We start from the raw sequence: 13,458 nt of genomic DNA, 5'->3' as shown, positions 1-13,458 counted from the left end.
ACAGTAAACAATATTGCAGTACATATTGGAACTGAACCTACAACATACATACATCTGTAAATCATGAATTTTTTCTATTTAGAAGACATTTTTAGGAAAAAAAAAGATTTAAACTGTTTTATAAAATTTGCTTGACAGATTTTGACAACTATTTCAACATTTTTGTATGTAATGACTTAAACAATGAAATGAGGACTATTAGTTTTTTATGGAATGACTGTTCAGCATTCACAAGTTTAGTTAATTTTTACTTACATGACATAAGCAAATGATAATGTTATAAAACAGCAGAGAGTTGTATGAAAGCAATTGATGCATGTCCAAAAGCATTTGCAATTTGTTGGAAGGAACGAGAAACTACTACTATGCTGTGCACAAATGAATTATTGTTTTGAGAAATGCATTAACTGTTTTGCAAATGTAAATAGTGTTGTGAGAAATGCACCAAAGCGACTGAGAAAAACTGTAATGTCTTACATTTTCAATAATACTAGGCTTCTGCTGAGTGGTCAAAGCATGAGCTCCTAATCAGTCTGAGGTGTGAGGTACTAGTGACAAAAGAGGAGATACTGCTGTTCACAAGCTCTGCATGCCGTGACAACACACATGTGCTCTAAGATTATTTATAGAGTCCTATTCTTATATGGCACTCGTTTAGATTACTACAGATTGCACAGGATAACTTGCAAAATGTGTACTTAGAACGTAATCAGTAAATTACAAAAGTGTTTAGTATTGCATACTATGGCGTATGTGCTTGTAGTAGTACTTTCCATTATGGGACAGAATGCTCAATTTCATTTTTCCTTCAAACAGGCTGACAGATTTGATGAACCTTGATAATACACGAGTGAGGGTTGTTCATATTGTAATTAACTTCTCATTCTTTCATTTGCAGACACACCAACAGAATAAATTGTAATCAAACTACCAGCAAGACTGTGTCATTTGTCAAAATGATGATTCGCTCCTAAGTGGTGCACCTTTTCATAACCTGATGGATGTGCCGTGAACATATAACAATACATCACACCTTCCAGAGTCCACCGGGAACTCTGCAGAGGATGCATATTAACTGTCTGAGTTCATGCTATGAAGGAGAGAGTGAAAATGACCTAGTTTAGCGGCCTCTAATTCACCTTCACAAGCTGTAAAGGGAAAAAGGAGGGGGCTTGCTTGGAAGAACCAGGCCCACCTGCTCAAAAAGAATTAATGTAGTTCAGTGGTGAAATTCAGTGAGCTCAGCATAACGGTGTGCAGTGTGATTCAAGACTTGCACTGTGCAATACATCATAAAGACAAACTAAGCTGGAAGCCACATGTCCCACAAACTACTGTTGAGGTAAAGCAAATACTGTACCTTTTTTTCCATCAGATTAGATCATCCGATGTTGATAAGTTAGTGTATTTAAGAAAAAAATGACATCTGAAAATAATCTTTAAGTAAGGATGTATTCAAATGTTCAAGATTTGGGGTTCAGTCCTTTGGAAAATCTTGCAGCGACTGGCCACTAATCTGTATATTGTGAAGGATGTATTCCCATTCAAAGTCAACATTGTTACAGTCCAGAGAACATGCGCAGCTGGATTGGTGATTAAAAGAAAGGGCAAAGTCACTTGACTATTTTAGGATTGACTGCACTGAAAGTGTTGATGTTTAAGGATGAATGTTGATAGACCAAAACAGTACAAATTGGTGCTTATGATTACCATGGATATTGATTGATTCAGCGGATTGATGCCAAACTCTCTTGTTATGTACTATGCACTGACACAGTGACTTGCACTCTTTTACATCATTCATTTCATCCACTTTGATTAGAGGTTGCAGAGGGATCTTAGTCCACCCAGACTGTAGCATCTTGAGGGATCTTTAAACAAATTGTAATCACAAACAGCAACAAGTATATCCTGACTTGTTTGGCACTCTCGAGTTGTGCAAGCCATGCAAAAACTGCAGCATTTTGGCAGACGCCCCACTTGGAAAGCTTACGTTTGGCTAAGCTGTAAACACGGCTACAAAAGGGTTACAAGGGTGGGATGGTAGGGGGAAATATTGTTGGAGACTTACCAACCAGAAGTGTGATGACCAGACCTGCATGGACTACATCGCCAGACTTCGCACACCTGTGCAGGAATGATTTTCTCCCCTGCAACTCCATCTCAGACCGTCTGCCCACTTGTGCCTGTCTGTCTGTTCCTGGTCCTCTGCTATGTGTCTTTGGCAGAATACTCTAGGTCTGAGGGAGAAGTGTTGAGGGGTCACACGGGACCCGACACAAAATCAAAACAGAAAGACTTTCAGCTGGGGAAGTCTTGCGGAGTACCTCCCTGTCCTCAGTCCTCCTTTGCAGTGTGTCCTAAGGAGGGAGGGAGGGAGAACTGAAGAGCAAGAAATACGGAGGCACCACCTGATCTGCTGTTCTGCTCTTCAGCTCAGTGGCTCTCAGTTGCTGGCAGTGTCTCGCTGATACTCTGTCTCACTCAGTGTGGTTGTAGGCGCAAGAAAATGCTGCATTCATTCAGCAACAGCCGCAGCGCAGAGCTCTGCTTTCAGTCCGGTGAAGAGTCTGTTGGTCTTACCCCCGAATAGGTGGCGCATGCTGGGATGAGTGGACAGAGGAGGGGTGGAGGGGGGTGGTTTGTGTCTGTTGCCGGCGCAGGAAAGAATGAGCCACTGCAGAGGCACGGGACGAGCGAGAGGGAGAGAGAGAAAGACGGAGAGAAATAAGGGAGGGCGGGAATGTGTAAGAGGTGGGGATGGGTGTGTGTTGTGGTGGTGGGGGGTATCTTTTAGACTAATCACATCTGTGTAGATCATAAAACCTTTAGTGTGTCCCGTTATAGACTATGCATGTGAACACATCTATAGGACCATTTCTGCATATGTGTATGATATAGTTCTTCTGTTCAGTCAGATCTACTCCCATTATTACACTGCCAGCATTTTTTTGTTGAAGCTTTTTGTATTACTAATAAGTGTATGCTCAGAGGTTGCTTTTTCAGGAGCAAGGTCAAAAAAGAACCATGACTTTGTCAATAAACATTAGTAAATACATATTTGAGATTTGTTACAGCTACATTTTATTTTACATGATATAATAAAATAAATTTGTATTATAAAGACTGTTTCCTTCAACTTGGGGAATATAGACAACAGCTTTTTTCTAGAATGTAGTGCAACTAAAGATTAAACTAGTGAGCAATTTGGGCCAACAATGGTGTCAGTAGGGGGGTTCCAGGGGGAAAATACTGCCTCATCAAGAAAAAAAAAATTTTAATTTCTGATTTTGCTTAGGAGAGTGTGCCTCCAGTGTTTCTCCTATAATCCCATCAGACTCAAGTGAGATGATTGTCATTACACAGTAAAAGAATAGATCTATAGTAAAATAATAAGCATATATTAGATCATTTGGTATTAAAACAAGTTTGGGTTTGAAATTGTTGGTTTGATTGTAGACTTTGATATCTTCGCCGGCAGCTAGCTCTCTGCAACTTTCACATGGTTGCCTACTGAAGCTAAGCAGGGCTGTGCCCGGTCAGTACCTGGATGGGAGACCACATGGGGAAAAACTAGGTTGCTGCTGGAAGTGGTGTTAGTGAGGCCAGCAGGGGGTGTGGGGCCTAATGCCCCAGTATATTGATTGAGACACTATGCTGCTCAGTGAGCCGTCTTTCAGATGAGACATTAAACTGAAGTCCTGACTCTCTGTGGTTGTTGAAAATCCCAGGATGTCCTTTGAAAAAGGGGTTTAAACTGGCCAGTTTGCCCACTGGCCTCTGTCCATCATGGCCTCCTAACCATCCCCATATCATAATTGGCTTCATCACTCTGTCTCCTCTCCAGCAATCGTGTGGTGTGCGGTCTGGCACATTACTATCACGTCATCCAGGTGGATACCCTCAATGTGCAAAGCACTTTGAGTGTCTAGAAAAGTGCTATATAAAAGGTAAGGAATTATTATTATTATCTTGGCAATATTAACCAGGACTTGAGGCATTGTTCAAACTGAGATAAGCATTGTATGCTTTTTTTTATTTTCAAGAGGGATCATCTCGGAATCATGAATGTAATCTTATAGTTATATATGAAAAACAATCTAAGAATTGAGAAGTTAGGTAACAAATTGGAGTAACACATGAAATTTAGGACAGAATAATCATGCAATAGTGAGCCCTTAAAGAGATTTATTAAGTCCCCCCCACTGCCTCCTCTTATGTATGTCTACTTGTCTGTTCCTCTTTGGATCTTTGCCAGGTCTGGAGTAAAACCAACCACAAACTAACTTACAGCGCAGGACTGGATCAATTTGATTTAGGTTCCAGGAAGAGTAGCTAGATCGAATGCTGCCTAGCTGACTGAAATAGTAAATATGCATGATAAATGAAGTAATGTACACTGGTGAGTCCAGTAGTTTCCCTGCTGGGCTCATTCAAGTTATCAAATGTATCATATGCATAATTTATGATGCCATTTTAATCTCTGTAGTAATGCATCCAAATGGTTTTGTTTTCCATAGTGGCCATTTTGGGCTTGTAAACACTTGATCGGCTGATTGTTTAAACCTCTTTTTTCCCTCTTTTGACAAAAAAAGACATTATTATGCATATAAACATTTATTAGGACAGTAATTTCCAAACATACCACAAATTCTGTACTATAGATATCTTAAGAAAATATTGAGTTAAGCACTCTGTAGCATGCAAATAACTAATCCAAAGACTGCAGTCTTTTCATTGACCATCTCATCCATTTTACAAATAAGGATGCCAAAAGCTGACAATAAATCTTTGAATGAGAGATGCTTGAACACAAAGTATGCTTGAACACAAAGAAAAATCATTTCTAATAACTGATTTATTTAATCTTTGACATGATTACAGTAAATAATATTTTACTAGATATTTTTTTAGACACTTAACTTTATAACTTTAGACACTTATTTACAGCTTAAAGTGACATTCAAAGGCTTAACTAGGTTTATTAGGTTTACTAGGCAAGTTAGGGTAATTAGGCAGGTTATTGTATAACAATGGTTTGTTCTGTAGACTATCAAAAAAATAATTGTTTAAAGGGGCTTATAATTTTTTACCTTAAAATAGATTTAAAAAAATTAAAAACTGCTTTTATTCTAGCCAAAATACAAGACTTTCTCCAGAAGAAAAAATATTATCAGACATACTGTGAAAATTTCCTTGCTCTGTTAAACATAATTATGGAAATATATATATATATATATATATATATATATATATATATATATATATATATATATATATATATATATATATATATATATATATATATATATATATATATAAAGGAAACAAAATACAAAGGGGGGTTAATAATTCTGAGACTTCAACTGAATATGACATTCTTAAACAAGAACCAATAGGAGCTCTGAACATCAAATCACCTCAGGAAAATTTTAAATAACTTTTCTGGTTTTATTATAAAAAAAATCATGCTATGAGTAAAATTAACACTACATATTGTTTATGTTTACTGTGTATCATTTTAGATTATGGGTTATGGGAATGTGTCATGAATTGATGATTTCAAACTCCAGATGAATCTGTGTTTGATGCATGTTGATCGTCATTCAGTCGGACATTATGACAATTAAGATCTTACAATTTAACATTGGGGATCATGTTCATACAGTCTGACAGGCTACTAAAGGATTATTAAAAATCACAGCGTGGGGTGGTTTAATTTGGTGGAGCTTCTATAGTAAGTGATCTTCAAAGTGAAGCCTTTATTCTGATAATGTCTAAGCAATTTATATTGTGATTTCCTTCTAAGTATATGATTATTTGTTTTTCATCTCCTCAGAATCATAACAATCAGTATGAATGTCTTATAAGGCAGCAATACTGCTGTTAAAAGGCTTGAGAAATGGGGAAGTGGTCTGGGGCCCTTGTGGGCAGCGTATTATAGACTATGGCACTTGGCTATTCATTAGGCTTACTCATTCAGGACCTTTGTGGCTTATCTAGATCTTTTAAGATCCACCGCAGTGTTTAGCTCTGACCCAAAACAAGTACACCCAAATAATGTAAAAAAATGCCTTTTAGATTGCTAGGGTGTTAAAATGAGAGCTAAACGATTGATTGATTGATTGATTGATTGATTGATTGATTGATTGATTGATTGATTGATTGGTTGGTTGGTTGGTTGGTTGGTTGGTTGGTTGGTTGGTTGGCTGGTTGGTTGGTTGGTTGGTTGGTTGGTTGGATGACTGATTTGACTGGTTGGTTGCTTGCTTGGTTTGTTGTTTGGTTAAAAGGTTGGTTCGTTGATTGTTTGATTAGTTGGTTGATCAGTTGGTTTGGTTGGCTGATTTAAATGATTGGTTAGCTCTAGGGTTGGTTGATTGATTGATTTATAGGTTGGTTAGTTGGCTGATTGATTCATTGCTTGCTTGATTTATTTATTGGTTAGTTGGTTGGCTGATTTGGTTTGCTGGCTCGTTGTTCGGTAGAATCATTGATTGGTTGGTTGGTTGGTTGATTGATTGAACTGTTGCTTGGTTGATTTATTTATTGGTTAGTTCATTGGCTGATTTGATTGGTTGGTTTGTTGTTTGATTAATTGTTTGGTTTGTTTGATTGGTTGGTTGATTAGTTGGTTTGGTTGACTGATTAACATGGTTGGCTGGCTCTATCTTTGGTTCATTTGATTGATTGATTGATTGATTGATTGATAGGTTGGTTAGTTGATTGGTCAATTTATTGCCTGGCTGATTTATTTATTAGTTAGTTGGTTGGCTGATTTGACTGATTGGTTTGTTTGTTGTTTGATTAGTTGGTCGATTGGTTGGCTGGCTTGTTGTTTGTTTGATTCATTGATAGGTTGGTTGATCGATTAATTTGTTGCTTGGTTGATTTATTTATTGGTTAGTTAGTTGGCTGATTTGATTGGTTGGTTTGTTGTTTGGTTAAATTGTTGGTTTGAGGTTTGTTTGAATGGTTTGTTTGTTTGTTTGTTTGTTTGTTTGTTTGTTTGTTTGTTTGTTTGTTTGTTTGTTTGTTTGTTTGTTTGTTTGATTGATTGGTTGGTTCACTTCTTGTTTGGTTGGCTGATTTGATTGATCGATTGATTGATTGAATGACTGACTTGATTGGTTGGTTTGTTGTTTGCTTGATTATTTGGTTGGTTAGTTGGTTTGGTTGGCTGATTTGAATAGTTGGTTGGCTCTACTTTTGGTTCATTGATTGATTGATTGACTAACTGATTGACTGATTGATAGGCTGGTTAGTTGGTTGATAAATTTATTGTTTGGCTTATTTATTGGTTTGTTGGTTTACTGATTTGACTAGTTGGTTGGTTTGTTGGTTGTTTGATTAGTTGGTTGATTGGTCGGCTGATTTGATTGGCTTGCACATTGTTTCATTGATTCATTGATAGGTTGGTAAATTGATTGATTTGTTGCTTGGTTCATTTATTTATTGGTTATTTTGTTGGCTAATTTAATTGGTTGGTTTGTTCCTTGGTTAATTTGTTTGTTTGAAAGGTTGGTTTATTAATTGGTTGGCTGATTTGAATAGTTGATTGGCTCTATGTTTGGTTCATTCATTGATGGATTGATAGGTTGGTTAGTTGGTTAATTTATTTATTGCTTGGTTGATTTATTTATTGGTTAGTTGGTTGGCTGATTTGACTGGTTGGTTTGTTGGTTATTTGATTAATTGGTTGATTGGTTGGCTGACCCGTTGTGTGGTTAATTCTTTGATTGGTTGTTTGATCTATTGAATTGGTTAATTGGCCAAGAATTGGTTGATTCATTGGTTAGTTTGTTGGCTGATTTGATTGGTTGGTTTGATGCTTTTTTGGTATGGTGTTTGCTTGGTTGGTTTGTTGGTTGATTCCTCGTTTTGGTTGGCTGATTTGATTGATCGATAGATTGATTAGATGACTGATTTGATTCGTTGGTTTGTTAGTTGGTCAATTGTTTGAGTATTTGGTTGATTAGTTGGTTTGGTAGGCTGATTTGAATATTTGGTTGGCTCTATGTTTGGTTCATTCATTGATTGACTGATTGGTTGGTTAATTGGTTGATTGATTCATTGGTTAGTTGGTTTGCTGATTTGAATGGTTGGATTATTGATTGTTTGATTAGTTGGTTGATCGGATGGCTGATTCGTTTTTCTGGCTCGTTGTTTGGTTGATTGATAGATTGGTTGATTGATGTGTTGCTTTGTTGATTTATTTATTGCTTAGTTCGTTGGCTGATTTGATTGGTCGGTTTGTTGCTTGATTGATTGGTTTGTTTGTTGTTTGATTGATTGCTTGATTGATTCATTCAAGTTGCTAGGTTAATCCACCAGTGGGGAACAAAAAGGGTGAAGGTTTTGGAAAGATATATGTCATTGCAAATAGAGTAAACTTTTAGTAAAAAAAAACTTACTTTTTCGATTATTGAAAAAACTATTCGGTATATGTTTACACATGTGAAATACATATGATCAGGACACACTGCATCAAAATCCATGTTAGCTTTGTCAAAATTTGTGTCAAATTCAGAATGAAAACATAGGCTGTCCTGTTTTTTCTGTATAGTACTTCTATAGAAGCTTGTACTATCTTGTTTAAATTGGCATATTCGTAGTGTGCATTTATTATTGAATAAATTTATAATAAATAGTTTATGTGCTTAAATAGTGAGGTCTGATCGCGAAGCATTTGCAGATGAACAGCGCCGTCGCATGATGCAGATGTGACACTGAAAGCTGTTTCGCAGACATCTGACCCAAACAGAGACATTTCCACACTGATGTCTGAGTGACAGAATATCGTCCTGTGTGGGCCATTGTGATTTATAGGATAGCATTCGATATCAACCCCCTGTGGTCACACACTTCTGCACACACACGCGCTCTCAGGACAATGTGACCTTGGGAGTCCATATCACAGCATATGTGTGTGTGCTTGTGCGAGGGTGGAGTGTCAGAGAGGGAGAGAGAGGGAGAGAAAGAGAGAGAGCAATTCCCCTATGCAATCTACAGTAAGAACAAGAGAGATGGAACGAGAGAGACTCCCTCAGTTAAACAATGGAGGAGTTTGATGACACCTGAGCAAGACTATCATGGACTTGGGATTGAACAACCGCATGATGGTCAACGAAAATATTTCATGAACACAGCCATGATATCCACAGATTTCACAGAACTGTCCCGTCAAAGTAATGATGTGCCTGTTGGAGGTGAAAGATTGTCAATGAAGAAGAAACGGTGATGGCGAAGACTCTTTTGGACTGCGCCAGAGAGGAGAGCATGATGTTGCAAAACTTCGGCAGAAGGAAAAAAAGCAGAGAGGAATGAAGGGAGGGGTGGAAAAGGAGGAGGAAGGTGTGGAGGACGGCAGGAGGAGAGGGAAAGCGAGTGAGTCTCTGCATTTCAAGTGCTTAACAGTGACCTTAGAATCTGTGTTTCTCTCTCTCTCTCTCTCTCTCTCTCTCTCTCTCTCTTTCTCTCTCTCTCTGTCTCTCTCGTTCTCTCTGCATTAAAGTACAATGCTGCATTTCTTTAGAGCGTCCCAGGAAGAACTACTAGAGTGCCTGCAGCCCTGCCTACTTCTTGTTCTATCTTTCTCCCTCCTTTTTTCCAACTTTATGATGCATTGATGGAGAAGTATGACTCTGAGGCCTGAGAGCAGAGGAGAAGTTTTCTGGACTTGTATGGGATTCATGTACAAATTATTAGCAAATTTAGGAGTGAAGGATTGTCGTTTGAGGGTTCATAAGTTGGTAAGTAAAGCAGTCTTTTCTAATCATAGTATGGATAATAATGTATGTGTGTATTTGGTATAGTATAATATGTTGCTTAAGTATTGTTTTATTACTTATTAGTGATATAAAAAAGTTGTGGACTTGTTTTATTTAGGCAGGAGTTTTACAAGAATTTAATTTAATTTAATTTAATTTAATTTAATTTAATTTAATTTAATTTAATTTAATTTAATTTAATTTAATTTAATTTAATTTAATAATTATTCATGCACTGATTTTTTTGGCCAACCTCAATATGTTGTTTCAAATTGGAATGATACTTTATTATATTTTTTCTGTAGATTTTATTTGCATTTATTTGAAGACCTTCATTAGAATGTGTGTATAGTAAACTGCAGTTTTACACCTATCTGTTTTTGTACCCATTAGTTCTTGTATATTTGCCAGATAACGTATTGCGTTGTCATATTCATTCATTCATTCATTCAGGCTGTTTACTTATTAAGTGATGAAACTTTATTTTAAGCTGGAAAATTTGTGCATATTTTACAAAATAAATACAAACCAAAAATATAAAACAAATGTGAAATATGTACATGTAAACTACGTTTTGCTGAAGAGTGTTAAGAAAGATTGTAATATAAAACACACACACACACACACACACGCACACACACACACACACACACACACACATACATTATTGCTTTAAGGAAACAACAAGAATTTTATTCTTATATTTTTATATTTGACTCAAATATAAAAGCTCCATTAAACATGTTTTAATCATTTAAATTAGTGTACAGTATATGCTGAAGAGACATTTTAACACTTTATATAGAGTATTATATACAGCGGGGAAATAAGTGTTGAACACGTCGCCATTTTTCTCAGAAAACATATTTCTAAAGGTGCTGTTGATTTTTCATCGAATGTTGGTAACAACCAAAGAAATCCATATATGCAAAGAAAACAACTCTAACTGGTATACAAATTAAGTTATGCATAATAAAATGAAATGACGCAGGGAAAAAGTATTGAACACATGAAGTGAGGTGTAGAAAGGCAGTAAAAGCCCAGACAGCAGCTGAAATCTCCCAGTAGTTATTCAGCAACCCACTGCCCTTTGTCATTGTTAATTAATGTTAGCGGTTTCAGTCAAACATCTTCATTATCAGGACGATGAAGATGAAACCAAGGTGGACATTTCAGCTAGACAAAGATTCAAAGCACAGCCAAGGAAACTCTCAAATTCTTTCAGAGTAAGAAAATCAAGCTGTAGAATGACCCAGCCAATCACCTGACTTGAATCAAATATAAAATACAAAATAAAGATCAGATTTGATAGATGAGACACACAAAACCATCAATATTGTTTACACTGTTGAAGTCTGTGAAAAACTCACACCTGAGCAATTCATGTGACTTCTCCACATGAGTCAACTTTAAGCTTCCATCACCAAAAAAAAGCGTTATATATAAAGTACTAAATATGTTTCATTAGTTCTGCACTTGCTCCTTGTGTCACTATATTGTTAATTTTTTTTTTGTTTTTGTTTTGTTTTCATGCTTTTATTGTTTGGGTTTTTACCAAAATCTGGTTCAATTCCATGTCAACAGCTCCTTTAGAAATAGTATTCCCTGGAAAAAACATGACATGTTCAATAATTATTTTCCCTGCTGTATATATTCTCATAAAATGAACAAATACATTTGTTAAGTGCTTTAATACTTGTTTTAATAGTTAACACTGTACAAGACATTAATCTGAAAATCATTACACCTTTCATTAAAGTTTTAATTGATGTTTAATTTGAATAAGTACATTTCCGTTCAAATGTTATGTTTGCTTCTTCAAAAACTGTGATTATGACTTTATATTGCTTATGTAAAATGTAATTTTAAATTGTAAGTTAGAAAAGACAATTGTGTTTCTTTTAGCTAATTTAGTTAACTTAGATGTATGACAGTTTAACTTTTCTTACATTATCACATTTTTGGAAAAATTGCTTAAATTTCTCACAACTGTAATGGACAATTTTATATTGATATAATGAAAAATATATATCAAAAGCATTTTACTAGCCAGAGTACTTGTGAAAATTTGAAATTTAAAATGCAATGCATGAAATCCATACATAAAGTATTTTCTACAGTTAAAGTTTGTTTATGTCATCTAGCAGCACATTTTATGCGTCACATTTTCAGGATTCTGCTCATAAAGGCTTGAACAAATAAAAAAACAAGAAAAGTATTCATGCTAAAGTAGCATCAACAAAAATTGTTGAAGTGCTCCTTTTTGTGTGTTGTATGCATACACTCACTGGCCACTTTATTAGGTACACCTTACTAGTACCAGGTTGGACCCCCTTTTGCCTTCAGAACTGCCTTAATCCTTTGTGACATAGATTCAACAAGGTACTGGAAAATTCCTCAGAGATTTTGGTCCATATTTACTTGATGGCATCACGCAGTTGCTGCAGATTGGCTACACATCCATGATGCAAATCTCCCATTTCATCACATTCCAAAGGTGCTCTATTGGATATAGATCTGTTGACTGTAGAAGCCATTTGAGTACGGTGAACTCATTGTCATGTTCAAGAAACCAGTCTGAGATAATTTATGCTTTATGACATGGCATGTTATCCTGCTGGAAGTAGCCATCAGAAGATGGGTACACTGTGGTCATAAAGGCATGGATATGGTCAGCAACAATAGGCTGTGGCATTGACACAATACTCAATTGGTACAAATGGGCCCAAAGCCTGAGTGAATTTTAGTCTCATTTTTTTAGCTGATAGGAGTGGCACCCGGTGTGGTCTTCTGCTGCTGTAGCCCATCCGCTTTAAGGTTCGATGTGTTGTGTGTTCAGAGATGCTCCTCTGCATACCTCAGTTGTAACGAGTGGTTATTTGAGTTACTGTTGCCTTTATATCAGCTCGGACCAGTCTGGCTGTTCTCCTCTGACCTCTGTCATCAACAAGGCATTTGCGCCCACAGAACTGTCACACACTGGATATTTTCTCTTTTTGGGACCGTTCTCATTAAACACTAGAGATGGTTGTTCATGAAAATCCCAGAAGATCAGCAGTTTCTGAAATACTCAGACCAGTTTGTCTGGCACCAACAACCATGCCACGTTCAAAGGCACTTAAATCATCCTACTTCCCCATTCTGATGTCCGGTTTGAACTGCAGCAGATCGTCTTGACCATTTCTACATGCCTAAATGCATGGAGTTGCTGCCATGTGACTGTCTGATAAGAAATTTTGAGTTAATGAGCAGTTGGACAGGTGTATCTAATAAAGTAGCCGGTGGCTGTGTAATCGAGGAGAAAGAGATTGTCCTTTCAATCGCTTTCTCCTTGATTATATGCATACTTTCAACATATCCTTATGGAAACAAGAGATACTATAAGGAGTAACCAGCTTTCCAAGTAAATGCATTACTATACTTTATGGCTAAATTTTGTACACATTATACCTCCTTCATTTTCTTAACCACAGCACGTTGGAATTTGACTTCTGTAATTGCAGATGAATTGACATTATTGCACGAATAATGAACAGAAATAAGAAAACAGGAAAGAGGCACATCTGACATTTAATTGCAGTAAGTTTTCATTTCTTGCCAGATGTTTGAAATGACATCTGTTTTGCTGACTCATTGTGATACTGTTGTTATCTCTAACTTTACCTAACTGTGATTAAAAACCACAACT

The 13,458-nt window shown here is 36.5% G+C and overlaps 1 protein-coding gene and 1 long non-coding RNA gene across 2 annotated transcripts in view; one reads left to right on the top strand and one right to left on the bottom strand.

The window, feature by feature from the left end:
- The window catches only part of LOC130241862 (sodium channel subunit beta-4-like), a 37,468-nt gene extending 34,791 nt beyond the window's left edge, over positions 1–2,677 (bottom strand). Inside the window, exon 1 of the mRNA XM_056473827.1 lies at positions 2,072–2,677. Within this exon, the coding sequence (XP_056329802.1) occupies positions 2,072–2,162 (91 nt within the window). The 5' untranslated portion in view covers positions 2,163–2,677. The remainder of the gene's footprint in view (positions 1–2,071) is intronic.
- A 6,645-nt stretch (positions 2,678–9,322) lies between these two features.
- LOC130241856 (uncharacterized) overlaps positions 9,323–13,458 on the top strand; it is a 30,664-nt gene continuing 26,528 nt past the window's right edge. Inside the window, exon 1 of the long non-coding RNA XR_008838907.1 lies at positions 9,323–9,752. This is a non-coding gene — a long non-coding RNA (uncharacterized LOC130241856). The remainder of the gene's footprint in view (positions 9,753–13,458) is intronic.

This window comes from Danio aesculapii, chromosome 15 (genome assembly GCF_903798145.1).
Source record: "Danio aesculapii chromosome 15, fDanAes4.1, whole genome shotgun sequence".
Lineage (NCBI taxonomy): Eukaryota > Metazoa > Chordata > Actinopteri > Cypriniformes > Danionidae > Danio > Danio aesculapii.
Note: the sequence above shows the minus strand (reverse complement) of the source record. Positions and strands in the feature narration are given on the sequence as shown.